The sequence below is a fragment of the Lynx rufus genome, unplaced genomic scaffold (assembly GCF_022079265.1).
Source record: "Lynx rufus isolate CCGP_SWC_20201006 ecotype Redwood Valley unplaced genomic scaffold, mLynRuf1.p SCAF_3, whole genome shotgun sequence".
Classification (NCBI taxonomy): Eukaryota; Metazoa; Chordata; class Mammalia; order Carnivora; family Felidae; genus Lynx; species Lynx rufus.
The window spans coordinates 52,112,858-52,139,156 of NW_025814845.1; the positions used below are offsets into that span (position 1 = coordinate 52,112,858).

Sequence of the window (26,299 nt, forward strand, 5' to 3'; positions counted from 1 at the left end):
ATGTGAGACAGGAAACCACCAAAACCCTAGAGGAGAAAGCAAGCAACAACCTCTTTTGACCTCAGCCACAGCAGTTTCTTGCTCAACACATCTCCAAAGGTAAGGGAATTAAAAGCAAAATGAACTACTGGGACCACATCAAGATAAAAAGTTTCTGCACTGCAAAGGAAATAATCAACAAAACTAAAAGGCAACTGATGAAATGGGAAAAGATATTTGCAAATGACATATTGGAGAAAGAGTCAGTATCCAAAATCTATAAAGAACTTACAAACTCAACACCTGAAAAGCAAATAATCCAGTGAAGAAATAGGCAGAATACATGAATACACACTTTTCCAAAGAAGACATCCAGATGGCTAACAGACACATGAAAAGATGCTCAACGTCATTCATCATCAGGGAAATACAAATTAAAACCATAGAGATACCACCTCACACCGGTCAGAGTGGCTAAAATGAACAACTCAGGAAACAACAGATGCTGGTGGGATATGGAGAAATGGGAACACTCTTGCACTGTTGGTGGGAATGCAAACTGGTACAGTCCCTCTGGAAAACAGTGTGGAGGTTCCTCAAAAAATTAAAACCAGAACTACCCTACGACCCAGTAATAGCACTACTAGGAATTTGCCCAAAAGACAGGAGTGCTGATGCATAGGAGCACTTGTAACCCATTGTTTATAGCAACACTTTCAACAAAGGCAAATTATGGAAACAGCCTAAATGTCCATCAACTGATGAATGGATAAAGAAGATGTGGTTTATATATACAATGGGATACTACTTAGCAATGAGAAAGAATGAAATTATGCCATTTGCAGCAACATGGATAGAACTGGAAGGTGTTATGCTAAGTGAAGTAAATCAGTCAGAGAAAGATATTATATGTTTTCCACTCATATGTGGAACTTGAGAAACTTAACAGGAGACCATGGGGGAAGGGAAGGGGAAAAAACATAGTTACACAGAGACTAAGGAGACAAACTTAAAGAGACTGTTAAATACAGAGAACAATCTGAGGGTTGATGGGAGAGTGGGGGAGAGGGTAAAATGGATGATGGACATCGAGGAGGGCACTTGTTGGGATTAGCACTGGATGTTGTACGTAAGTGATGAACCACAAAAAAGAAATCTACCCCAAAAAGCAAGCGCACACTGTACATACTATATGTTAGCCAATTTGACAATAAACTATATTTAAAATAAATAAATAAAAAACAACACAAAGGCCAGCAATGAAATATTTATAATAATCCACATGCAAGCTTAGCTCATTGACTTACATTTACCCATCACAGAAAGGAAATAACTTTTAGAGAACACTCATTGTACTTCCTTGCCCACTCTCTACATTATGTAGAGAAATATGATGAGAAAGTGGGATGAGAACAGTAAAGGGAAATACTTAATATCTGCCAGTCATAATTTTCTCATATTCTGATCTAGTGACTCATTTTATGCATTTAAAAACCTTGTTTAATAGTATGGAATAATAAAACTCTATAAAGCTACACACTCACCTCAAACTGCTACCAAAGAGAGAAAAAGAAAAGCATCTCTATAGTAATCAGACAAATTTGTACTTAAATCTATTCTTGACTCATTTTTGAAGGATGATGATAAAATGAGGTAATCTGAGTAAATATTAAGATAGTGCTTGAAACGTAATATATATAAATAAACTGTGGCTATCCTCATTATTTTTTATTGTCAGATATTAAAGTGTAAATTGGAATTTACCTGATGGTCTTCCATGATAATCTATTCGCTCTCCTCGCCAATATTCCAAAGGTTTCAATCGTGTTCTCTTGGTCCTGCGAACATCTGGTGTGTTGGAAGGCAATACTGTAAAAAAATATTAAACAAAAATGTATACATATAAATGTTTAGTTGTATAGAACTTTGTAGTGGAAAAATTAATATTACCCTATAGAACACTAATGTTTCTAGACAAACCAATAGAAAAACAAAATTTTACAATATATTTGTGTTAGTAATTAAAGAAATGCCAATGTAACAATAAACTAAAAAATTGGCAAAGATTAAAAAACTTAACACTCAGAGTGAATGATGTTAAAGAGGCACAGAAATAAATACACTGTAGGTGGAAATGTAAACAGATTGAGGATAAATTAGCAATAACTATTATAATAATCTTTTATTCAGAATTTAATTTATAGAAAAGGAGTTTGCAAAAATATTCACAATAAGAGCCAAAGCTAGAGGTGGCCCAAAATGGTGGCATAGGGAAGACCCTCAATTCCCATTCTCATGGACACACTGAACCCACACCTAGATATAGAGCGATTCCTCCTGAAGAACTGAGAGCTGACTGAACAGGTTCTGCTCAACAAAGGACAGAGGGACACAGAGAGAAAGGAGAGACAACACACAGTATCATCAGAAACCCTACCCTGATACTGTGACCTGCAAAAGGAATGGATGTCACTGAGAAATGCAGATTCACCTGCCCTGAGGCACAAAAACAAAAGAAAACAAAACAATACAAAACAATATAAAACAAACAAAACAGTGGTTTAAAGGGTACTGGACCCAAACTGAAGGAAATTCATTTACTAACCCTACAGCATCTGCCAAAAAGTGGTGGAGCTGCCAGAACTCTCTCCAGATCAGAGGTGCTGGCAAGCACCATTGCTTATGTTCTTCCACCTTGATAACACAGATGGGATCAGAATTTGGGTGCTCTAGCTAGTCTGCTAGGGTTGCTAGACAGCCCCAGGACCCTAGCTCCAGCTATCCTCACAGGGTAGCACCCATCCCTGCACCCTAGCTCCAGCCATCCAACCAAGACAGTGCTGGCATGAAGCACCCAGGGACCCCCTCCATCCTACCCTTGCTCCAGCTCCAGCCATCATGCCAAGGTGACCCCAGCCCAAGCACAGTCCAGGTCCAGACATCCCACCGGGGCAGCCTCGACATGAAATGCCCCAGAACCCCCAGCCCATGCTCACTCTGGCTGCAGCTGGCCAGGCAAAGCTGCCAAGCACACACAGTCTATACAGGTGATATTCCTACACAAGTCCACTTCTTCAAGACCAAGAGAGGAAGCTGTTCTAATTCAGAGAAACAAACAGAACATTAGACAAAATAAGGAGACAGAAAAATATGTTGCAAATGAAAGAGCAAGATAAACCGCACCAAAAAAAAAAAAAAAATCTAAAGGAAATAAAAAGGAACAATCCACCTGGGGCACCTGGGTGGCTCAGTTGCTTAAATGTCCGACTTCAGCTCAAGTCAAGATCTCGTGATTCGTGGGTTCAAGCCCCGCATCAGGTTCTGTGCTGACAGCTCAGAGCCTGCTTCTGATTCTGTGTCTCCCTCTCTCTCTCTGTGTCCCTCTCCCACTTGTGCACTCTCTCTCTCAAAAATAAATAAACTTAAATATATATATATATATATGTATCACTATACATTAACCGAAACTAAATAAATAAATAAATATTTTTTAAAAGCGGTAGGAAAAAAAAAGCAGTATCAATAAACTGAAACTCTTATAAATAATCATTACAACTTTTAAAATACTTTGGTTGTTACAGTTTATCATAACCATCTATCTGGCTTTCTGTTAGAAGTATTTCTTCCGAATTCTCAAGAGCTAAGTTTTGGAGTCAAACTTACATACTAACTATACCATGAACCAGTTGTGAAATATCACAGAAGCTAAAGTCATTCAACCTCTGTAGTTTTTTCCATCTGTCTAATAAGGATAAATAATAGAACCCACCTCATGGAGTTTTGTGAGATATAAATTAATATAATGCTGTAAAATGCCTGATATATAGCAATTCATTAAACAGTAACTATTACTGTTTTTTTCATTCATTCATTCATTACACCCAACACGGGGCTCAAACTCATGACCTCGAGACCAAGAGTCACATGCTCTTCCAACTCAGCCAACCAGGCAACCTTCTATTACTTTTTTTTTTTTTAATGGGCAAAGCTATATAGTCAAGAATGTTCATGGTAATACTATTCATAGTTAGAAAACAAAAACCAGTTTGAACACCATCTAAATGCTCCACAGTAGGAAATTTGTAAATCGAGGTAGTTATGTGTGCATGTTTGTATACATAAATCCACTCATTTTATCTGAACAATGCAAAGTTCTATATACTAAACTCACTTTATTGGCTATATAATTAAATTCCTATGCTCTTACTTACTGTTTGTTAGAAATTTCCAATTCTGAAAGTAGTTTATTAAAATTTCCCAGTCTAACTGTACTGTTTAAATAAAAATCTTGCTTTTTCTTTTTTTCTTTATACATTTTAGTTGGTAGGTTGTTTGGTACATAAGAGTTTGTGATTTTTCTTTCTATTTCATTAATTCTTTATTTTATCACTAATGCCCTTCTTTATTCTGTTCAGCATTTGTATTTTAACCTTAAATTCCACTTTGCCTAATACTAAAATAACACTATTTTCTTTATATTTACACTAGCCCACTTAATTTTTTGACAATCTTTTATTTTAAAACCTGTTTTAAGTGTTTCTTATAAACACATAAGTCAATTTGTACTATTCAACCAAATCTGAGAGTCCCTACATGAGAGGAATTCAATCCATTTACACTTATTTAGTGTAACAGCTAACATGTTTCCTTTTATTCCTTCACACTTACTAGTTATATCAGTGCTTCTTCTTTCTCATTTTTATTGGTTCCAACAAATGCCCATTTCTTTTTCCTCTCTTCCCTTGGTCATTTCAAAGTTCTACTGTGATTTTTCGCTCTAATATTGGTCACCTTCCCATTCCTGACACTCAAAAGTCAAACTCTCATTTCTCCGTGATTATACTTAAAACATTATATAACCCTTACCAAGATACACTCTCCTCTCCTTTTTCTCATTCAGTAAAATAAAACTTTTAGACTACTTTTATTTTTTTTATTTTTTTTTATGTTTATTTATTTTTGAGACAGACAGAGCGTGAGTGGGGGAGGGCCAGAGAGATGGAGACACAGAATCCGAAGCAGGCTCCAAGCCATCAGCACAGAGCCCAATGCGGGGCTCGAACTCACAAACCACAAGATCATGATCTGAGCCGAAGCCAGACGCTCAACTGACTGTGCCACCCAGGCGCCCCTAGACTACTTTTTATACCACTCTTCTGCCACTACTCTCTTCCCTACCATACTAAGTTTTATTAATATAGTCTGGATTTCAAGGTACTATTACAAAAATCATTATTTAGCACTTATAAATCCCCATTCACATTAGCATTAGTTACTAGTCACACCCCAAGGTAATCAGCAATGATTCACACCCTTGTATAATAATCCTCTCCCCTAAGATGTATGTGTGAACTGTGACTTTCTTCTCATTTGGAGAGTATGGCGATAGTAATAGTAACAATATATAATCCTGTGATTACATCATGATTTTATACACACACACACACACACACACACACACACACACACACACACATATAGATATGACAATATATCGGATATTATACATTTAAGACACCATCTAGCAGAAGCAGAGAGAAATTCTTCCTTGCTGGCTCTGAAGAACCAAGGTGCCACACTGTGAAGGGGCCTCTGGAAAGGGTCATGTGGCAAGGAACTGCAAGTACCCTTTAGAAGCTGAAAGTAATGGCCCATGGCTGACAGCTAGCAAGAAAACAGGTACCTCCGTCCCACAATTTCAGGGAACTGAATTCTAACAACCACATTAGCTTTGAAGAGGACCTCAGATGACACCACAGCCCAGGATGATACTTTGGATTGCAGCCTGTGAGACCCTTAAACAGAGGACCCAGCTAATCTGTGCCTGGGCTTCTGACCCACAGAAAATATGGATAATAAATAAATGTGTGTTGTCTAAGCCACTAAATTTATGGTAATTTAGTACATACCAACAGAAAACGAATACACATTATTTAAATTTAACCACATATATTACAAGAACTATTCCTCATCACTGTTTCCTCTCTTTGGACTCCATTCTGATTTATCTACTTGTTTAGAATACCTCACATGAGTATTCTGCCTGGAGGATTTAGAGTAAACTCAATCTTTGCATTATCTGCAAAGTAAATTCACTTATCAGTAAGAAAAATATGTTGGCCAGATATAAGATTATTGGATTATAATACATCTCTAGGCTACAGATGTTATTTTATTCTTCCAATGTTACACAGATAAGCAGTGCTAGTCATTTTTTCTCCTTTATCTGTAATCTTTTCATTCTAAAAGCTTCCCTATATTCTTGAAATTTAGGAATTTTATTCACTGATGACTAGAAGTATATCTTTTTGAAGGATTTTGACTAAAAGTTGGCAAACTCATTCAAATTACAGATAGGAGCCAATCTTTAATCCAGAGGTTTTCTTTAACATATTACTTGTAATTCTCTCTCCTCCATCTGTTTCTCTTTTCTGTAAATCCTATTCCTTGCAAGTTTTCTCAACTGTCTCCATGTTATTTCCATTGCATACCTTTTTTCCCCTCATGATTTCCATCTTTCTATATTTCGTCTCTGAGGAATTTCTTCCATGTCAACACCAGCTACTAATTCAGCTCTCAGTAACAGTGACCATCTTTATTTTCACTTCATCTACCAACTTTTTAAATTGAAAAAATAGGGTTTTTCAATACCAGAAAGTTTTCTATGCTGTAAATGAATCTTTCTTTTATTGTTAAAATTGTTATCTATCTACTGCAAAAATTCTAGCTCACCACTAGCTGACTACTGTTTTTAGGCATAATGCTTGATTTTCCTCTCTTTGGTTGATAAAGCCCCTGCTGAGGAACATTTTTATTTCTCTTTGCCTACTCTTGACTAGTTAGCAATCCACTTCAAGATACATTAAGCACTAAGAGTCTCTCTTCATTGGGCCCAAAATACTGACAAGATGTGAGTTTGTGGTTGAAGCAATCCAAGGAAGTTTCTCTTCCAGTGAGTGGTTCTCTTCAGGTACAAGTGCAGGGGCACTCCCAACCTCAAGCACAGAGAAAAACATACAAGGGCACTCCAATCCTACAAAGGTCAGAGGTCCCATGAATCTTGACTGGCAAATATCTCTTTGGGAAGCACAGAGTTTTAATCCTCCATGGCCTCTCCATGGGTTCCTCAGCTCCCATCTTTGCCTACATATTTATTCCAGTTACTGCTTTGTTTACAAGTCAACTGGATAAAAACGGGAGTTGTCAGGGATGTCATCTACCTAGCAGTTCTATTTTACAGATTCTCTGCCCTAGCTTTTAGCCTAGGTGAAATCATGCTTCCTACTATTACTATGTGAAAAAGAGTGAGAGGGATAAAGGATTTATTAAGTGAACAATAAAGAAAATCATTGGCCGGAGATGAGTTATTATAAAATTCATGAAAACTAAACACTTGGTTTTAATTTATCTGTCAATTAATCCAAATAGTTCCCCCTGCTTCAGAAAAATTAAGTCCTACTTAGTAACAGAGATTTTATAATATGAAGATATTAAAAGAAATAATCTTACCTAACTTGTGATGTATTTTATTCACTGATAGTACTCTAGATATTTTTACTCCTGAGTCACCTGCAAAATGCAAATGATAATATCATGAATAAGACTGTTAATTCCATGTTGAATTAAAGTGTATTAGTTGGTCAATTTCAATATTAAATAAATATTAATTAAATCAATCGATTAAATCAATATTAAAGAAATTTTAACCTGACAATACATTTTACTTCTTTTACTTTCTACTGCCAAGGAATAAAGACTAATGAAACATTTCTCTAGATTTTGCTATAATGTATATGTCTAAGGAGCCTAGTAGTTAAAAATAACAGAAAAGCAGGCTTTCTATAGCTTCTGGACTTCAGGTGAAATAAGCTACTTGGTAGATAAAAATGCAGGGTGTAATAATGAACAATTAATATGCTAATAATGTAACGCATGATCTCTGAATTTCTAATAGTGCAAGTATACTAAATTATCAGTGCTCCAATTAGGTCAGAGTTTTCAACTTTAGTGTTATAAATAGCATCCAAATATAGCTGCCATCAATTCTTTGTCTTCCTATACATAAATGCTGTTCTTTATCAAGAGGCAGAGTCCAATGCCCTTTTCTTTGAATCTCTGCTAACCTGTGACTTGCTTGACTAACAGAACACGTAAGAAATGACATTCTGGGACTTCAAAGGCTAAGTCCTAAGAAGATAGCAGGTTTCACCTGGGTCTCTTGGAACTTCATTATGGAAAAAGGCGGACACCATATATGACATCTGACCACTCCAAGACTGCCATGCTGTGAGGAAACCCAAGCTAACCACATGGAAAGGCCATGTGGAGGAAAAAAGATATACTTGGTCAGCCCCCACCCACCCTGTTCCAGCCACCCCAGCTAAGTGCTATATATATATAAGTAAAAAACTCACCCTGGACTTCCAACTCAGTTTAGCTTTCAAATGAATGACTCCAGCCACAGCAGTTTGCATTTAACTATGAATGCATGACATGGCCCAAGAGAGAACTGCCTAACTAAGCCAAATAAACCCACAGAACCATGAGAGATAAATCAATTACTATTTTAAGCCACTAAGTTTTAGGTGTTTATTATGCAGCAACATGTAACTGGAACACTTAATGCCCATTAATGATCTAAAATTTTTGATACAATTTTACATGTCATACATATTTCCTGAAAAGTAAGTCTAAGCTTTCATTATATTTTCAAATAAGTCCATGATAGCAAAAGATGGTTAAAAATGACTGAATTAGATACTTCATAAAATTGCTGGCTTAGAAGAAACTTTAGTGAGCATAAAATCTAATTTCCCTGTCCAGAACAGGCATATCTATAGAGAGCTATGGAAATCAAAGTAGCAGTGCCTGAAAAGACATGAATAGACACTTCTCCAAGGAACATATCCAGATGGCCAACCGACACATGAAAAAACGGTCAACATCACTCATCGTCAGGGAAATACAAATCAAAACCACAATGAGATACCACCTCACACCAGTCAGAATGGCTAACATTAACAACTCAGGCAACAACAGATGTTGGCGAGGATGCGGAGAAAGAGGATCTCTTTTGCATTGTTGGTGGCAATGCAAGCTGGTGCAGCCACTCCGGGAAACAGTATGGAGGTTCCTCAAAAAACTAAAAACAGAACTACCCTATGACTCAGCAATTGCACTACTAGGTATTTATCCATGGGATACAGGTGTGCTGTTTCGAAGGGACACATGCACCCCCATGTTTATAGCAGCATTATCAACAATAGCCAAAGTATGGAAAGAACCCAAATGTCCACTGACAGATGACTGGATAAAGAAGAGGTGGTATATATATATCAATGGAGTATTACTCAGCAATCAAAAAGAATGAAATCTTGCCATTTGCAACTACATGGATGGAACTGGATGGTATTATTGTAAGCGAAATTAGAGAAAGACAAATATCGTATGACTTCACTCTTATGAGGACTTTATGATACAAAACAGATGAACATAAGGAGAGGGAAGCAAAAATAATATAAAAACAGGGAGGGCTACAAAACATAAGAGACTCTTAAATATGGAGAACAAACAGGGTTACTGGAGGCATTGTGGGAAGGGGGATGGGCTATATGGGTAAGGGGCATTAAGGGCATCTACTCCTGAAATCATTGTTGCAGTATATGCTAACTTGGAGGTAAATTTTAAAAATTAATTAATTAATTAAAAATACAAAAAAGTAAAAGTTTAAAAAAAGAAAGAAACCTAATAAGCATGGAGTTTGAGGAAAACAAGGTTTCCTACAAAGAAAACAAGAAATAAGTCTGCCTTTAAATTTCTACTCACACATTAGCTATCGTGAAGACAAAGACCAATAGCCAGCTAGTTTAAAGGAAAATAGATTATGATTCAAGGTTATTTTTACTCTTCAACTGGTTGTAAAAAAATAAATTCCTGAGTTCTTCTTAGCGTATATGAGCATGCCTACCAACTTTATAAAGAAGAAGTCTATCTGTTCTCACAGCAGGTACAAATGTGTTAAACATTTATTAAAAGAAAAATACTGACAGAGAAAGTTAAAAATTCAATCATGTACTGTTTCTAAACCACTTTATTTTAGTTCTGTAGTAAAGGTTAAGTAAAAGTATGAACAAAAATGTAAGAACAAACCAAAAGAAAGCAAGGATCACAATATTAATATTAGACAAAACAGACTACAAGGTAAAAGCATTGTAACAGGATCAAGATGATAAATCTGACCAAAGCAGGTACATTCCATATAAAGGCTTATATGCTCAGCAACAGCAGTGAAATGTATAGAGCAAACACTGCAGGAAACAGATGGAGGAAAAAAAGCATACAACTACAGTGGAAATACTTTACTTCAACTCTAGCAGCCCTCAGCAGATTTCAGAAATCACAAGCAAGTCTATAAAGGATCAAAATAACACCTAACGTAACATGTTCAATTCTAAGATCCTGTTCTTTTCCCCCAAATCTGCTCCTTCCCTAGTAGTCTCCAAATCAAGTAGTGACAACACCATTCTTTCAGGTTCTCAGGCCAAAAGCCTTAAAGATGTCCCTGACATCTCTCTCTTCCCATAGCCCCATCCATCAGGAAATCCTGTTGATTCTATCTACAAAAATATTCAAAATCCTACTACTGCTCTCCACCTTTCACTGCCATCACCCTAGTCTAAGCAACCTATCATTGAGATTATGGAATGTCTCACCAACTGGTCTCCTTGCTTCCAACCTTACATGAGCCCCTCAAACTCAGGAGTCCCTCCCTAACACAGCAGACACAGTAATTCTGTTTATAGGTCCGTCATGTCTCTCCTCTGCTCAAAACCTCCCCATGCCTCCATCTCTCTTAGGAGTAGCCAAAAATCCTTAAAATAGCCTTTAACATCCTACGTGATCTTTCATTCTCGTTGTCTCTGTGACATCATCTCCTACTACTCTCCCTCTCTTACTCTGATTTACCCAATCTCCTTGGTATTCACCACCAGACTCATTACCGCATCAGAACATCTTCCCTCTACCTGGGGCATTATTTCCTCTACAGCTGCATTCTCTGCTTTCTCATCTTTTTCATATTTTGCTCAAATGATCATTTCCTCAGTGAGGCCTTTTCTGCTCATCTACCTAAAAATGTAACCACCATATCCCACCCAAAAATCTGTTTTATTTTTCTACTCTCAACATCCAACAAATCATTAAGTTTTGCTTTTTTATTGCTTCTTTCCTGGTACCCCAGAAAGTAAGCTCCAGGTGGACAGTTTTTGTCAGTTTGGTTCTCTACCACATCCCTAGCCCCTAAAAGAATACATAGTAAGTGTCCCATAATATTTACCCATATTAATATTTTCCCACAATATTTACATAATCTGTAAATATTTAAGATTTCTGTAGTCAAAATATATTCAAAAATTTACACATACTTACATTATTAACAAAATAAAAAGATATATATTTGTAAATCCATACATGTATACACAAAAAAATAACATTCTCTTCTTTTTCAAGTACCCATGAGAGAACTATAAAATTCTTTCATGAATTTTATGTGTTCTAAGCATACTATACAGAATGCAAAGAAAACCTTAATAAATTCAAAGAATAAATAATAAAAGCCAAAGTTCCCTAGAACAATGAAATGAAACTAGAAAATTATTAACAAAGAACAAAACATTTTAGAATAACAGCCAACATTATGTATTTAATATAGACCAGATATTAAACTAAACAAGAAAGCTATGGGATTGGAAATGATATCACCATTTTACAGATAAGAAGGCTGAGTTATTAACACTGAAATTTTTTTACTCAAGATAGCATAGTAAGTAATATAAAATTCAGCTCAACCTGAGCTGAATTCAACTGTAGGTTCCTGGCTCTGAAGACCAACCTCTTGACTAATATATTCTTTAAAAAAAAACTCCTGGGTCAAAGAAAAATCACTGCAATTTGGGGTGTACTACAGTAAGAACATGACATTTAAAATTAAGCCACTACAATAAGACCATGACAAATAAAATTAAGCCAAAACTAAACTTAGGAAAATTCACTGTTTTTTATAAAATAAAAAGTAGAAAAATAAATACAGAAAGCATTCAACTTAGAGGAGAACAATAATAAAATAAATCTAAACACAGGGAGAAAAAAAAACTATTTAAAAGGAAAAAGAAAGAGGGTGCCTGGCTGTCTCAGGTGGCAGAGCATCTCTTGAACTAGAGGTTGTAGGTTTAAGTCCCACATTGGGTATAGAGATTACTTAAAAATACAATCTTTTAAAAAAAATTCCACCTTTCTAGCATTTGAAAAGGAAATTAAAAAGAATTAAGTGAATTAGGAAAGGAAAAATAGTATAACAGATTATATTTCAAGCATACATTCTTTAGAAGCATAAAATATTACAAAATTATTAACAGGCATTTTAAAAACTTTATTATGGAAAGTTTCAAACACATTCAAAAAAAGAAAAAATGGTATAATGAAACTGATACACCCACTATACAGCTTCAGTAATCAATACATGGCTGATCTTGCTTCATTTATACCCTTATCAGCTTAACATTTTTAAATATTAGAACAGATATTTTAAGTATCAATTATTTCATTATGTTCTACCTCAAAGAAAGGACTGTCATTGTGTCATTCTTTCTCTTTTTCTCCCTCCCTCTATCACCTAGGTGTAAGGTCTTACAAATCTCTAAACATATAGTAAGGCTCTTAAAAAGTAAGTACTCAATACACATTTGCCATTGGTGATAATTTAAATAAATTATGGCACACCGTACTCTGTATGCATAAAGCCATAAATATCGAGAGTAGACAATAAATAATAACTTACCTGAACTTTCCTGAAATTCCTTATCATCCACATCAGAATTACTCTTTTCAGATGATAAATAATTCTTGAGCCTGAAAGGTCCACTTTAACATAAAAAAGTAAACCATAAAATTTGTGCCTTTATAATACATATATCTAGTTATCTGCCTTAATGGACATTTTTCTCCTAAAACTGCCAAACGTTCCTTTCTTATAAAACCAACAGTGATTTATAGGTCACCAAGAATATACTTACATGCTACATAAAACAAAGAATCTATAATTTAATCCTGTAACTGTCAGGTTAAATACTGAATTTTATAACCTTTTAAACTAACTCATGTAATAGTTACAAACAGAGAGGAAGGGAGATAAACCATAAGAGACTCTTAAATACAGAGAACAAACTGAGGGTTGATGGGGGGGACCCAGGGGAGAGGGGAAAATGGGTGATAGGCATTGAGGAGGGCACTGGTTGGGATGAGCACTGGATGTTGTATGTAAACGATGGAATCATGGGAATCTACCCCCAAAACCAAGAGCACACTGTATACACTGTATGTTAGCCAACCTGATAATAAATATTAAATAAATAAATAAAATTTTCTAGCAGCCACATTAAAATAAATAAATAAATAAGTAAATAAATAAATAAAAATAAACTCGGGGCGCCTGGGTGGCGCAGTCGGTTAGGCGTCCGACTTCAGCCAGGTCACGATCTCGCGGTCCGGGAGTTCGAGCCCCGCATCAGGCTCTGGGCTGATGGCTCAGAGCCTGGAGCCTGTTTCCGATTCTGTGTCTCCCTCTCTCTCTGCCCCTCCCCCGTTCATGCTCTCTCTCTGTCCCAAAAATAAATAAACGTTGAAAAAAAATAAATAAATAAAAATAAAAATAAACTCATGGATCAATTAATAAATTTTTAGTCAACTCAACACCTCTTGATAAAAATCAAATTTTAAAAAGTAAAATTAGAAATCAATCAGCTTATGGAATGCAAGCTGGTGCAGCCACTCTGGAAAACAGTACGGAGGTTCCTCAAAAAACTAAAAATAGAACTACCCTGCGACCCAACAACTGAACTACTAGGCATTTACCCACGGGATACAGGTGTGCTGTTTCGAAGGGACACATGCACCCCCATGTTTATAGCAGCACTATCAACAATAGCCAAAGTATGGAAAGACCCCAAATGTCCATCGATGGATGAATGGATAAAGAAGATGTGGTGTATATATATATACAATGGAGTATTACTCGGCAATCAAAAAGAATGAAATCTTGCCATTTGCAACTACGTGGATAGAACTGGAGGATATCATGCTAAGCGAAATTAGTCAGAGAAAGACAAATATATGACTTCACTCATATGAGGACTTTAAGAGACAAAACAGATGAACATAAGGAAAGGGAAACAAAAATAATATAAAAACAGGGAGGGGGACAAAACAGAAGAGACTCATAAATATGGAGAACAAAATGAGGGTTACGGGAGGGGTTGTGGAAGGGGGGGATGGGCTAAACAGGTAAGGGGCACTAAAAAATCTACTCCTGGAATCATTGCTGCACTATATGCTAACTAATTTGGATATAAATTTAAAAAATAAAACACAAGTTAATAAAAAAAAGACAAAAAAATTTAAAAAATAAATAAAATAAAATAAAATATAAAAATGAAAATCACATATACTTTTGGAGTATATATTTAGTGACTAGGAGAATGGAATTGTTTAGGGGGAAATTTTTTTCTTAATTAGGTTCCAAGACAGTGTTCATTAACAAAATCAATTGCAGAACTTCCTCTGTTAATACTGATCTGATTAAATTTTATGTCATTTTCAAATGTGTCTTTTCTCATAAATAAATACTGCTAAATTGTTAAAAAAAAATCAAACAGCTTATTTTTTTTAAAAAAAAGCCAAAAACAAGTGGAATTTAAAATATTTAAATTTAAAAATTGCTCAGAAATGATTCAGCTTATCCCTGTCTGAGATTCCTTGCCTCTATTATGAACACAGGATAGGCATAGTAGTCATAACCCATCAAATGGTAAAGAAATCTCAGCCATCCCTGAAAAGTCTTGAGAATCTGTTATAATTTACCATTCCTTCATTTTAAAAAAGGGTATATGATTTCAGATATTATAAGAGTAGGTTAATTTGGTTTGTTCATGGAGTATGCTTGTTTTAAACACAAACCCACAAATTCTTAAATACTTGTTTTTTAAGAGACAGAATTTTCCCCTTTTCCTTGAATGTGGTCTGAATTTAATGACTTGTTTCTAACAAACAGAATAAAGTGGAAGTGAAAGTGTGCAACTCCAGAGACTAGGTCATTAAAAGGCACTATGACTTTCATCATGGTCACACTTTCTCTTGGATCACTTGCTTGACTGGAAGCCAGCTGCCATATTGAACAGCCCCATGGAGAGGGTCACATGACAAGGAAGGCCTATAGTTAACAACCATGGGAGCAAACTACCTTGTAAGATCCTTCAGTTACAATCAAGCCTTCAAAGGACTGCAAACCTGACAGATATTTTGAATGCTACATCTCATAGGAATCCCTAAGAGAGAACTAGTCAGCTAAGGCTCTTCTCCCAGACTTCTGGGCCACAGGAACTAGGAAACAATAAATGTTTTGCAAACCACTAATAAAAGTTGGGGTAATCTGTTACACAGCAAAGAGTAACCAATATACTAAGTAAATCCAATTATCCTTAGAAAACATGCATACCTTCTTTCCAAAACTGAAGTCTTAGGCTCTCCAGAATCCAAGTTAGACTCTGCTAGTGTCTTGCATGTAAATCCCTTGACCTGAGACTTCGGATGAACATTTTGTGCAGTCATACTATCTTGATCCTTTGGGCTTCTTGTACCTCTGTGAATATGTAAAGTGAAAACTTGTTTACATTTCTCCATAAAACATTCCTTCCAGAAACATACAATCAGTAGATAATATAATATTGGTTGTAACAAATATCAGATAAACCTATTCAGGTCCTAGGACTTATAACTAGCCTAGGAAGAAAATTTGTTTCTAGGACCTGCAAAGAAAAATTCTGATAAAGGAAATGGTACAGACCAGGCCTAAGATGGAAGTAATGACAGGAGGACACCCAGAGACATTACCTACGGGCAGCATATGATATATATTACACATTTAATCTACCATGGTTTTTTTGAAAATCCACAAACAACTTAAATTGTTTTCTTTGACAGCCCTAGTCAGCCTACTGAGGAACAGTACTGTGTTCAGAGGGATTCTTTAACAGCTACTAGCTAATTATATGTAAAGAAGATATACTATTCCCAGACTGCATAATTTCTCTTCTCTCACATTTCTCTTGTAAGTCCTATGTTTTGTTTCTCACTCAGTCTACCAGCCTATTCTTACCATATGTGAGAAAATAATTTGCATAAGCATAACTAAAGAGCATGCAAACTTTTGAGATTTGATGGTTTACTTCTGAAGAATCTACTCTCTCTACAAGTCCTATCATAGAGTTAGAAAAAATATTAAGAGAATACTATGAACAATTATATGTCAATAAATTAGATAACCAAGATAGAATAAATTCCTAAAGACATACGATTACCAAAACTAACTCAAGAAGAAATAATCTGAAAAGACCTATAACAAGAGAATGAATCAGTAATCAAAAACTACCCAGAAATAAAGGCCCAAATGGTTTTACTGCTGAATTCTACCAGTCATTCAAAGAATATGAATTCTTCACAAACTCTTTCAAAAAACAGAAGAGAACTTCTTAAATCACTTTATGAAGTCAGTATTATCTTGATACCAAAACTAGATAGACATCACAAGAAAAGTGCAGACCAAACAACTCAACAACATACTGGCAGAGCAAATCTAGAGACGTATAAATGTAATTATACATACATCATGACCAAATGGGATTTACACCACAGATGCAGTTTGGTCTAACATCTGAAAACCAATTAACGAAAAACATCATATCAATAATAATAAAAATTACAGCATCATCTCAATAGATGCAAAAAAAAAAAGCATTTAACAAAATCCAACACGTTTTTATGATAAAAATACTCAACAAAGTAGGACTAGAAGGAACTGCCTCAACTTGATAAAGGGTAGCTGAAAAACTTACAGCTAGCAACATAAAGACTGGATGCTTGCCCCCTAAGATTTAGGAACCAGACAAGGAAATCTGCTATTGCCACCTGTATTAGCCAGAGCAATTAGGCAGTATAAAATAAATAAAATACAGGAAAGGAACAGGTCAAACTATTAACAAATGACATGATTTCTGTACTCACAATATCTCACAAAATCCACTAAAAAGCTATCAAAACTAATAAATGACTTCATAAAGGTTGCAGATACAAGTCAAATACAAAAACCAATTGTAGGGGCACCTGGGTGGTTCAGTCAGTTGTACTCCTGACTCTTGGTTTTGGCTCAGGTCACAATCTCACAGTTCGAGAGATCAAGCCCCATGCTCTATGCTCTAGCTCAGAGCGCAGGGCCTACTTGGGATTCTTTCCTTCTCTGCCCCTCCCCTGCTGGTGCACGCTCTCTCACTCTCTCAAAATAAATAAATAAAATTAAAAAAAAAACAAAAACCAAAGGTATCTCTATACACTTGCAATGAACATCCAAAAATAAAATTTAAAAAGCAATTCCATTCAGAATAATGAAGCAGAAAAAAGGAGGGGGATTAAGGCAAAAGACTATGATTAAGAATCAGAGAATTCAGTGACTCATTAAAAAGGAACAACATCAGAATCATAGGGGTCCCAGAAGAGGAAGAGAGAGAAATAGAGGTAGAAGGGTTATATGAGCAAATCATAGCGGAAAACTTTCCTAACCTGGGGAAAGACACAGACGTCAAAATCCAGGAAGCACAGAGGACTCCCATTAGATTCAACAAAAACTGACCATCAACAAGGCATATCATAGTCAAATTCACAAAATACTCGGGCAAGGAGAGAATCATGAAAGCACCAAGGGAAAAAAAACCTTGCAGCAGACCTATCCATAGAAACTTGGCAGGCCACAAAGGAGTGGCAGGATATATTCAACATGCTGAATTGGAAAAATATGCAGCCAAGAATTCTTTATCCAGCAAAGCTGTCATTCAAAACACAAGGAGAGATAAAAAGTTTCCCAGACAACAAAAATTAAAGGAGTTTGTGACCACTAAACCAGCCCTGCAAGAAATTTTAAGGGGGACTCTCTGAGGGGACAAAGCAACAAAGATTAGAAAGGACCAGATAACACCACCAGAAACTCCAACTCTACAAGCATCATAATGGCAATAAATTCGCATCTTTCAGTACTCACTCTAAAGGTCAATGGACTCAATGCTCCAATCCAAAGACATAGGGTAACAGAATAAAGACTGTATCAAGAGGTGCAGAAGGGCATTCTATCATAATTAAGGGGTCCATCCACCAAGAAGACCTAATAATCATAAAAATTTATGTGCCAAACGTGGAGGCATCCAAATATACAAACCAATTAATCACAAACATAAAGAAACTCAATGATAGTAATACCATAATAGTAGGAGACTTCAACACCCCACTCAGAGCAATGGACAGATCATCCAATCAAAAAATCAACAAGGAAACAATGGCTTTGAATGACACACTGCACCAGATGGACTTAACAGATATATTCAGAACATTTCATCCTAAAGCAGCAGAATATACATTCTTTTCCAGTGCACATGGAATGTTCTCCAGAATAGACCATATACTGGGACACAAATCAGCCCTCAGCAAGTACAAAAAGATCGAGATCATACCGTGCGTATTTTCAGACCACAACGCTATGAAACTCAAAATCAACCACAAGGAAAAATTTGGAAAGGTAACAAATACTTGGAGACTAAAGAACATCCTACTAAAGAATGAATGGACCAACCAAGAAGTTAAAGAGGAAATTAAAAAGTATATGGAAGCCAATGAAAACGATAACACCACACCCCAAAACCTCTGGGACGCAGCACAGGCAGTCATAAGAGGGAAGTACATAGCAATCCTGGCCTTCCTACAGAAGAGAGAAAGATCTTAGATACACACCCTAACCTTACACCTTAAAGAGCTGGAAAAAGAACAGCAAATAAAACCCAAAACCAGCAGAAGGCAGAAAACAATAAAGATTAGAGCAGAAATTAATGCTATCGAAACCAAAAAAACAGAATAGATCAATGAAACCAGAAGCTGGTTCTTTGAAAGAATTAACAAAATTGATAAACCACTAGCCAGTTTGATCAAAAAGAAAAAGGAAAGGACCCAAATAAATAAAATCAAGAATGAAAGAGGAGAGTTCACAACTAATACAGCAGAAATAAAAACAATAGTAAGAGTATATTATGAGCAATTATATGTTGGGGCGCCTGGGTGGCGCAGTCGGTTAAGCGTCCGACTTCAGCCAGGTCACGATCTCGCGATCTGTGAGTTCGAGCCCCGCGTCGGGCTCTGGGCCGATGGCTCAGAGCCTGGAGCCTGTTTCCGATTCTGTGTCTCCCTCTCTCTCTGCCCCTCCCCCGTTCATGCTCTGTCTCTCTCTGTCCCAAAAATAAATAAACGTTGAAAAAAAAAATTATATGCCAATAAAATGGGCAATATGGAAGAAATGGACAAATTCCTAGAAACATATACACTACCAAAACTGAAACAAGAAGTAACAGAAAATTTGAACAGACCTATAACCAGTAAAGAAATCGAATTAGTAATCAAAAACCTTCCCAAAAACAAGAGTCCAGGGCCAGATGGCTTTCCAGGGGAAATCTACCAAACATTTAAGGAAGAGTTAATACCTATTCTCTTCAAGCCGACCTAAAACACAGAAACAGAAGAAAAACTTCCAAACTCTTTCTATGAAGCCAGCATTACCTTGAGTCCAAAACGAGACAGAGACCCCACTAAAAACGAAAACTATAGACCAATTTCCCTGATGTACATGGATGCAAAAATTCTCAACAAGATATTAGCCAACAGGATCCAGCAATACATTAAAAAGGTTATTCAGCACGACCAAGTGGGATTTATACCTGGGATGCAGGGCTCGTTCAATATCCGCAAAATGTGATTCATCACATCAATAAAAGAAAGGACAAGAAACACATGATCCTCTCAATAGATGCAGAGAAGGCATTTGACAAAATACAGCATTCTTTTTTGATAAAAACCCTCAAGAAACTAGGGATAGAAGGATCATACCTCGAGATCATAAAAGCCATATATGAACAACCTAACACTAATATCATCCTCAATGGGGAAAAGCTAAGAGCTTTCCCCCTAAGGTCAGGAACAAGACAGGGATGTCCATTCTTGCACTGCTATTCAACATAGTATTGGAAGTCTTAGCCTCTGCAATCAGACAACACAAAGAAATAAAAGGCATCCAAATCGGCCAGGAGGTCACACTTTCACTCTTCGCAGATGACATGATACTCTATATGGAAAACCCTAAAGATTCCACCAAAAACGTGCTAGAACTGATCTATGAATTCAGCAAAGTGCAGGATATAAAACCAATGCACAGAGCTTGGTTGCATTCCTACACACCAACAATGAAGCAACAGAAAGAGAAATTGAGGAATCAATCCCTTTTAGAATTGCACCAAAAACCATAAAATACCTAGGACTAAATCTAACCAAAGAGGTGAAAAATCTATACACTGAAAACTATAGAAAGCTGATGAAAGAAACTGAAGAAGACACAAAGAAATGGAAAAAGATTCCATGCTCCTGGATAGGAAGAACAAATATTGTTAAAATGTCGATACTACCCAAAGCAATCTACACATTCAATGCAATCCCTATCAAAATGACACCAGCATTCTTCACAGAGCTAGAATAAACAATCCTAAAATTTGTATGGAACCAGAGAAGACCCAGAATAGCCAAAGCAATCTTGAAAAAGAAAACCAAAGCAGGAGGCATCACAATCCCAGACTTCAAGCTATGCTACAAAGCTGTAATCATCAAGACAGTATGGTACTGGCACAAGAACAGACACTCAGATCAATGGAACAGGATACAGAACCCAGAAATGGACCCACAAACCTTTGGCCAATTAATCTTTGACAAAGCAGGAAAGAATATCCACTGGAATAAAGACAGTCTCTTCAGCAAGTGGTGCTGAGAAAACTGGACAGCGACATGCAGAAGAATGAACCTGGACCACTTTCTTACACCATACACAAAAATAAACTCAAAGTGGATGAAAGACCTCAATGTAAGACAAGAATCCATCAAAATCCTTGAGGAGAAAGCAGGCAAAAACCTCTTTGATCTTGGCTGCAGCAACTTCTTACTCAACATGTCTCCAGAGGCAAGGGAAACAAAAGCAAAAATGAACTACTGGGACCTCATCAAGATAAAAAGCTTCTGCACAGTGAAGGAAACAATCAGCAAAACTAAAAGGCAACCGACAGAATGGGAGAAGATATTTGCCAATGACATATCAGATAAAGGGTTAGTATCCAAAATCTACAAAGAACTTCTCAAACTCAACACCCAAAAAAACAAAGAATCCAGTGAAGAGGAAATGGGCAAAAGACATGAATAGACACTTCTCCAAAGAAGACACCCAGATGGCCAACCGACACATGAAAAAATGCTCAACATCATTCATTGTCAGGGAAATACAAATCAAAACCACAATGCAATACCACCCCTCACCTGTCAGAGTGGCTAATATTAACAACTCAGGCAACAACAGATGTTGGCGAGGATGCGGAGAAAGAGGATCTCTTTTGCATTGTTGGTGGCAATGCAAGCTTGTGCAGCCACTCTGGAAAACAGTGTGGAGGTTCCTCAAAAAATTAAAAATAGATCTACCCTACGACCCAGCAATTGCACTACTAGGTATTTATCCAAGGGATAAAGGTATCCCTTGTTTTGAAGGGACACATGCACCCCCATGTTTATAACAGCATTATCAACAATAGTCAAAGTATGAAAAGAGCCTAAATGTCCATCAATGGGTAACTGGATAAAAAAGATGTGGTATATATATACAATAGAGTATTACTTGGCAATAAAAAGAATGAAATCTTGCCATTTTGCAACTACGTGGATGGAACTAGAGGGTATCATGCTAAGCGAAATTAGTCAGAGAAAGACTTCATATGACTTCACTCATATGAGGACTTTAAGAGACAAAACAGATGAACATAAGGGAAGGGAAACAAAAATAACATAAAAACAGGGAAGGGGATAAAACATAAGAGAGTCTTAAATATGAAGAACAAACAGAGGATTAGTGGAGGGATTGTGGGGAGAGGGATGGGCTAAATGGGTAAGGGGCATTAAGGAATCTACTCCTGAAATCATTGTTGCACTATATGCTAATTTGGATGTAAACTAAAAAAATTAAAAAAAAATTAAATTAAAAAAAAAAAGGAGACAGAAGGAAAAAAAATAATGTTGCCCAAAGAAATATAGTAATTTGTATTGTTGGTGCTATTGTTGCAAAGTCTTGGGGAAATTTGTTTTGTGTCATTTTCCCATTTATGATAAATTATATTCTTAATTATTTTGAAGAAAACGAGTATAGAGAATTTGAATAATGTCTGTAGTTAAATAAAAGTTGATTTATCCATCAAAAAAAAAAGCAATTCCATTCACAATAGCATTAAAATAATAAAATGCTTAGAAATGAATTTAACAAAAGTGTAAAACTTATGCTCTGAAAACACTGTTGAAATAAGTTGAAGACCTCACTGAATGGAAAAGCATCCCATGTTCATGGATCGATAGATTTAGTGTTAAAATGGCAATATCTCCCAAACTGATATACAGATTCAATGCATTCTCTGTCAGATTCTCAAGTGATATCTTTGTAGAAATTGACATGCTGATTCTAAAATTTATATGGAATTTCAAGGAACCCAGAATAGCCAAAACAATCTGAAAAGAAGAATAATGAGGACTTATACCTTTTGATCTCAAATCTTTTCATAGCAATGGTAACAATCAAGACAGTGTAGTACTGGATCAAGAATTAATATATAGATTAAGAGAAAAAAACTGAGAATTCAGAAAGAAACTCACATATTTATGGTCAACTGATTTTCAAAAATGATGCCAAGACCATTCAATGGGGGAATAAGTAGTCGTTTTGACAAACAATTATGGAAAACTGGATAGTCACATGCAAAAGAATAAAGTTGAATCCTTCATAGAATATACAAAAGTTAACTCAAAATGGATCAAAAACCTAAATGTAAGAAAAACTCTTAGAAGAAAAGATAATGACAAATCTTCATGAACTTGGATTCTTAGATATGACACCAAGTATAAGCAACAAAAGGATAAAATAGACAGATTGGACTTTACGAAAATTAAAAACTTTAGTGCTTCAAAGGACACCATTAAGAAGCAAGAAGAAAACCCACAGAATGGAGAAAATATCTGCAAACCACGTATCTGACAAGGGACTTGTATCCAAAATATAAAGACCTCTTACAACACAATAAAAAAACCCAAAAAATTAGGCTGAATAGATTTTTCTCTCAAGATATGCAAATGGCCAATAAACAAATGAAGAGATGCTCAACATCATTAGTCATCTGGGAAGTGCAAATGAAAATCACAAAGAGATACTACTTTCATACCAACTTGGATGGCTAGCATCAAAGTCAGATAATAACAAATGTTGACAAGGATGCAGAGAGACTGGAACCCTCATACACTGCTGGCAGGAATGTAAAATGGTACAGATGCTTTGGAAAACAATCTTACAGTTCCTCAAACAATTTTAATATAGTTACCATATGTCAGAGCAACTCCACTCCTGGGTATATATCCAAGAGAAATGAAAACACATGTTCACATAGAAACCTGTACACAAATGTTTATACCAGCATTATTCATAAGAGCCAAAAGGTGGAAACAACCCAAATGTCCATCAGTGAATGAAAAGATAAACAAAACATGGTATAACCATAAAACAAAACATTTTTTGGTCATAAAAAGTAAGGAAGTACTGATATACACTACAACATGAATGAAACTTGAAAATTTCCAAAAGAAGCCAGTACAAAAAACTCATACTATATGATTTCATTCAGATGAAAATCCAAACTGTAGAGAAATCTATACAGATAAAAAGTAGATTAGTGGTTGCTTAGGGTAGTGGCAGAGTGGACTAGGGAAATGATAACTAATGAGTACTGGCTTTGTGAAGTGCTGAAAATACTCTAAAATTGACTATGTTGATGGTTTGCACCTATCTGTTAATATACTAAAAAAACATTGAATTGTACACATTTCATGAGTGAACTGTATGGTGTGGGGAGTACCATACATTCTCATTGTACATAAAAGATAAGGTTTGTTGGGGCGCCTGGGTGGCGCAGTCGGTTAAGCGTCCGACTTCAGCCAGGTCACGATCTCGCGGTCCGTGAGTTCGAGCCCCGCGTCGGGCTCTGGGCTGATGGCTCAGAGCCTGGAGCCTGCTTCCGATTCTGTGTCTCCCTCTCTCTCTGCCCCTCCCCCGTTCATGCTCTGTCTCTCTCTGTCCCAAAAATAAATAAACGTTGAAAAAAAAAAATTTAAAAAAAAAAAAAAAAAGATAAGGTTTGTTATAAGAATACTAGCTGAAATTTAAAAACTCAATGTAAACAAATTTTTTATCTTAACCTATTTCTCTCAACCTATAGGTAAGGCTCAACTGCTTTGTTTAGTAAAACTTTGATTTATTTTTATTATTAATACATTCAAGTAAAAACAATTGGACTACTAGTCAGAAGACCTAGTTATCTAATGACATGCTATTTAATCTATGTAGACCTTCCTCATATGTAAAAATGGAGCTAACGAGTGTCCTACCCACCTCTCAGGAATCTTATGCAAATAAATGATACAAGAAACAAGATGATATAAATATGGAAATCTGATAAAAGAGAGGCCATTACAAATCAGTGGGGGAAATGTACCATTCAACACTTACACAGAGAAAAAAAGAATTTAAATTTCCTATTCCACATCAAACACAAAAATAAAATACAGATGGTTTAAAGAAGTAAATATAAAAAAACAAGTTAGTTTTTAGGAAAAAAATATAGAAAAACAGATCCTTATAACCTCGGAGTCTACAAAAAAAGCAAATGTTCACAACACTGAAAGGCTAATAAATTCTACTACAGCTGACCCCTTGAATAACACAGGTTTAAAGTGCACAGGTCCACATATAAGCAATTTTTTTTTCAATAAATACAATCCTGTAAATGTTTTTTCTCTTTCTTAATAACAATTTCTTTTCTCTAATTTATTCTATTGTAAGAATTACATATAGCATGTAATATATGTAAAAAACAAAATATGTGTTAATCAACTGTTTATGCTACTAGTAAGGTTTCCAGTCAACAATAAGTTATTAGTAGTTAAGCTTTGGAGAAGTCAAAAGTTACAAGCAAATTTCTGGCTGTGCAGGGGTCACTGCCCCTAAATCCCATGATGCTCTAGGGTTAACCATACATTAAAATTATGTCTTCTGTATGAAAGACACGAATACATGTGACCTATTAAGGATTAAAAGCCAAAATAGATAAAGAGTTCCTAAAAATCAATTCTAAAAAAATATAAAATTGGCCAAGCAATTTACAAAGAGACAATCTATTTAAACATGAGCAAGGGGGGGCCTGGGTGGTTCAGATGGTTAAGCATCCAACTCTTGGTTTCGGCTCAGGTCATGATCTCACAGTTTCGTGAGTTCGAGCTCCATGCAGGGCTCTGCGTTGGCAGCCATGAAGCCTGCTTGGGATTCTCTCTCTTTCTCTCTCTTGCTGCCCCTCCCCCACTTGTACTATCTCTCTCAAAATAAATAAATTAAATTTTTTTCTAAGAAAAAATAAAAATGAGCAAGAAACAAATGAAAAGATATTTAACTATTTAATTTCACTAATAATTAGGAAAATGCAATGAAATCCAGAGATATACCCCATTATGAACAGCTTCAAGAGAATAGGTGTTAACTCTTCCTTAAATGTATGGTAGAATTCCCCTGTACAGCCATCTGGCCCTGGACTCTTGTTTTTTGGGAGATTTTTGATTACTAATTCGATTTCCTTACTGCTTACATACACTGCTATTTTTAAGGAACTCTAATGATTTATTTCTGTACACCCCTAGCACCCTGCAGTTTCTCACATGTAATATGCATTATTTGTTGAGTAAATGAAAGAATAAATGCTATGTTAAGAAGTAAAAATATGCAAGAACAATACCTAACTCACTAGGTTGTCAGGGACTGATGAAAATTCATTGAAAAGCTCCTAGCAAATAGTTGACACATAATAAGCACTCAAAAGTACCTTAACTATTATCACCTTAGGGGGAGAAGTATTAAGATATATTCCTAATTATTGAAATCACATTAACTTCACTCAGAAGGAAGCAGATCAAACTATACGTTAATAATGACTAAGATTAAAAGATAAAAACTAAAAGATAAAAAAATAAATTAAAAAAAATGACCAAAATGGTAAAATTTATGTTTTTACCA

The 26,299-nt window shown here is 35.8% G+C and overlaps 1 protein-coding gene across 5 annotated transcripts in view; it reads right to left on the reverse strand.

Moving 5' to 3' along the window:
* Nucleotides 1-26,299, reverse strand: part of CENPC (centromere protein C) — an 81,874-nt gene that overhangs the window by 17,776 nt on the left and 37,799 nt on the right. For 4 of the 5 annotated variants that reach the window (XR_006964303.1, XM_047091154.1, XM_047091152.1 and 1 more), the window contains exons 11-14: nt 15,527-15,670; nt 12,815-12,897; nt 7,489-7,548; nt 1,744-1,848 (exon numbers count right to left, since the gene is read on the reverse strand). Coding sequence is in view for 4 of the 5 variants with exons in the window: in XM_047091154.1 (XP_046947110.1) it covers nt 1,744-1,848; nt 7,489-7,548; nt 12,815-12,897; nt 15,527-15,670 (392 nt within the window). In the remaining variant the exon portion in view is untranslated. The remainder of the gene's footprint in view (nt 1-1,743; nt 1,849-7,488; nt 7,549-12,814; nt 12,898-15,526; nt 15,671-26,299) is intronic. The other variant, XM_047091153.1, reaches the window with a different exon arrangement.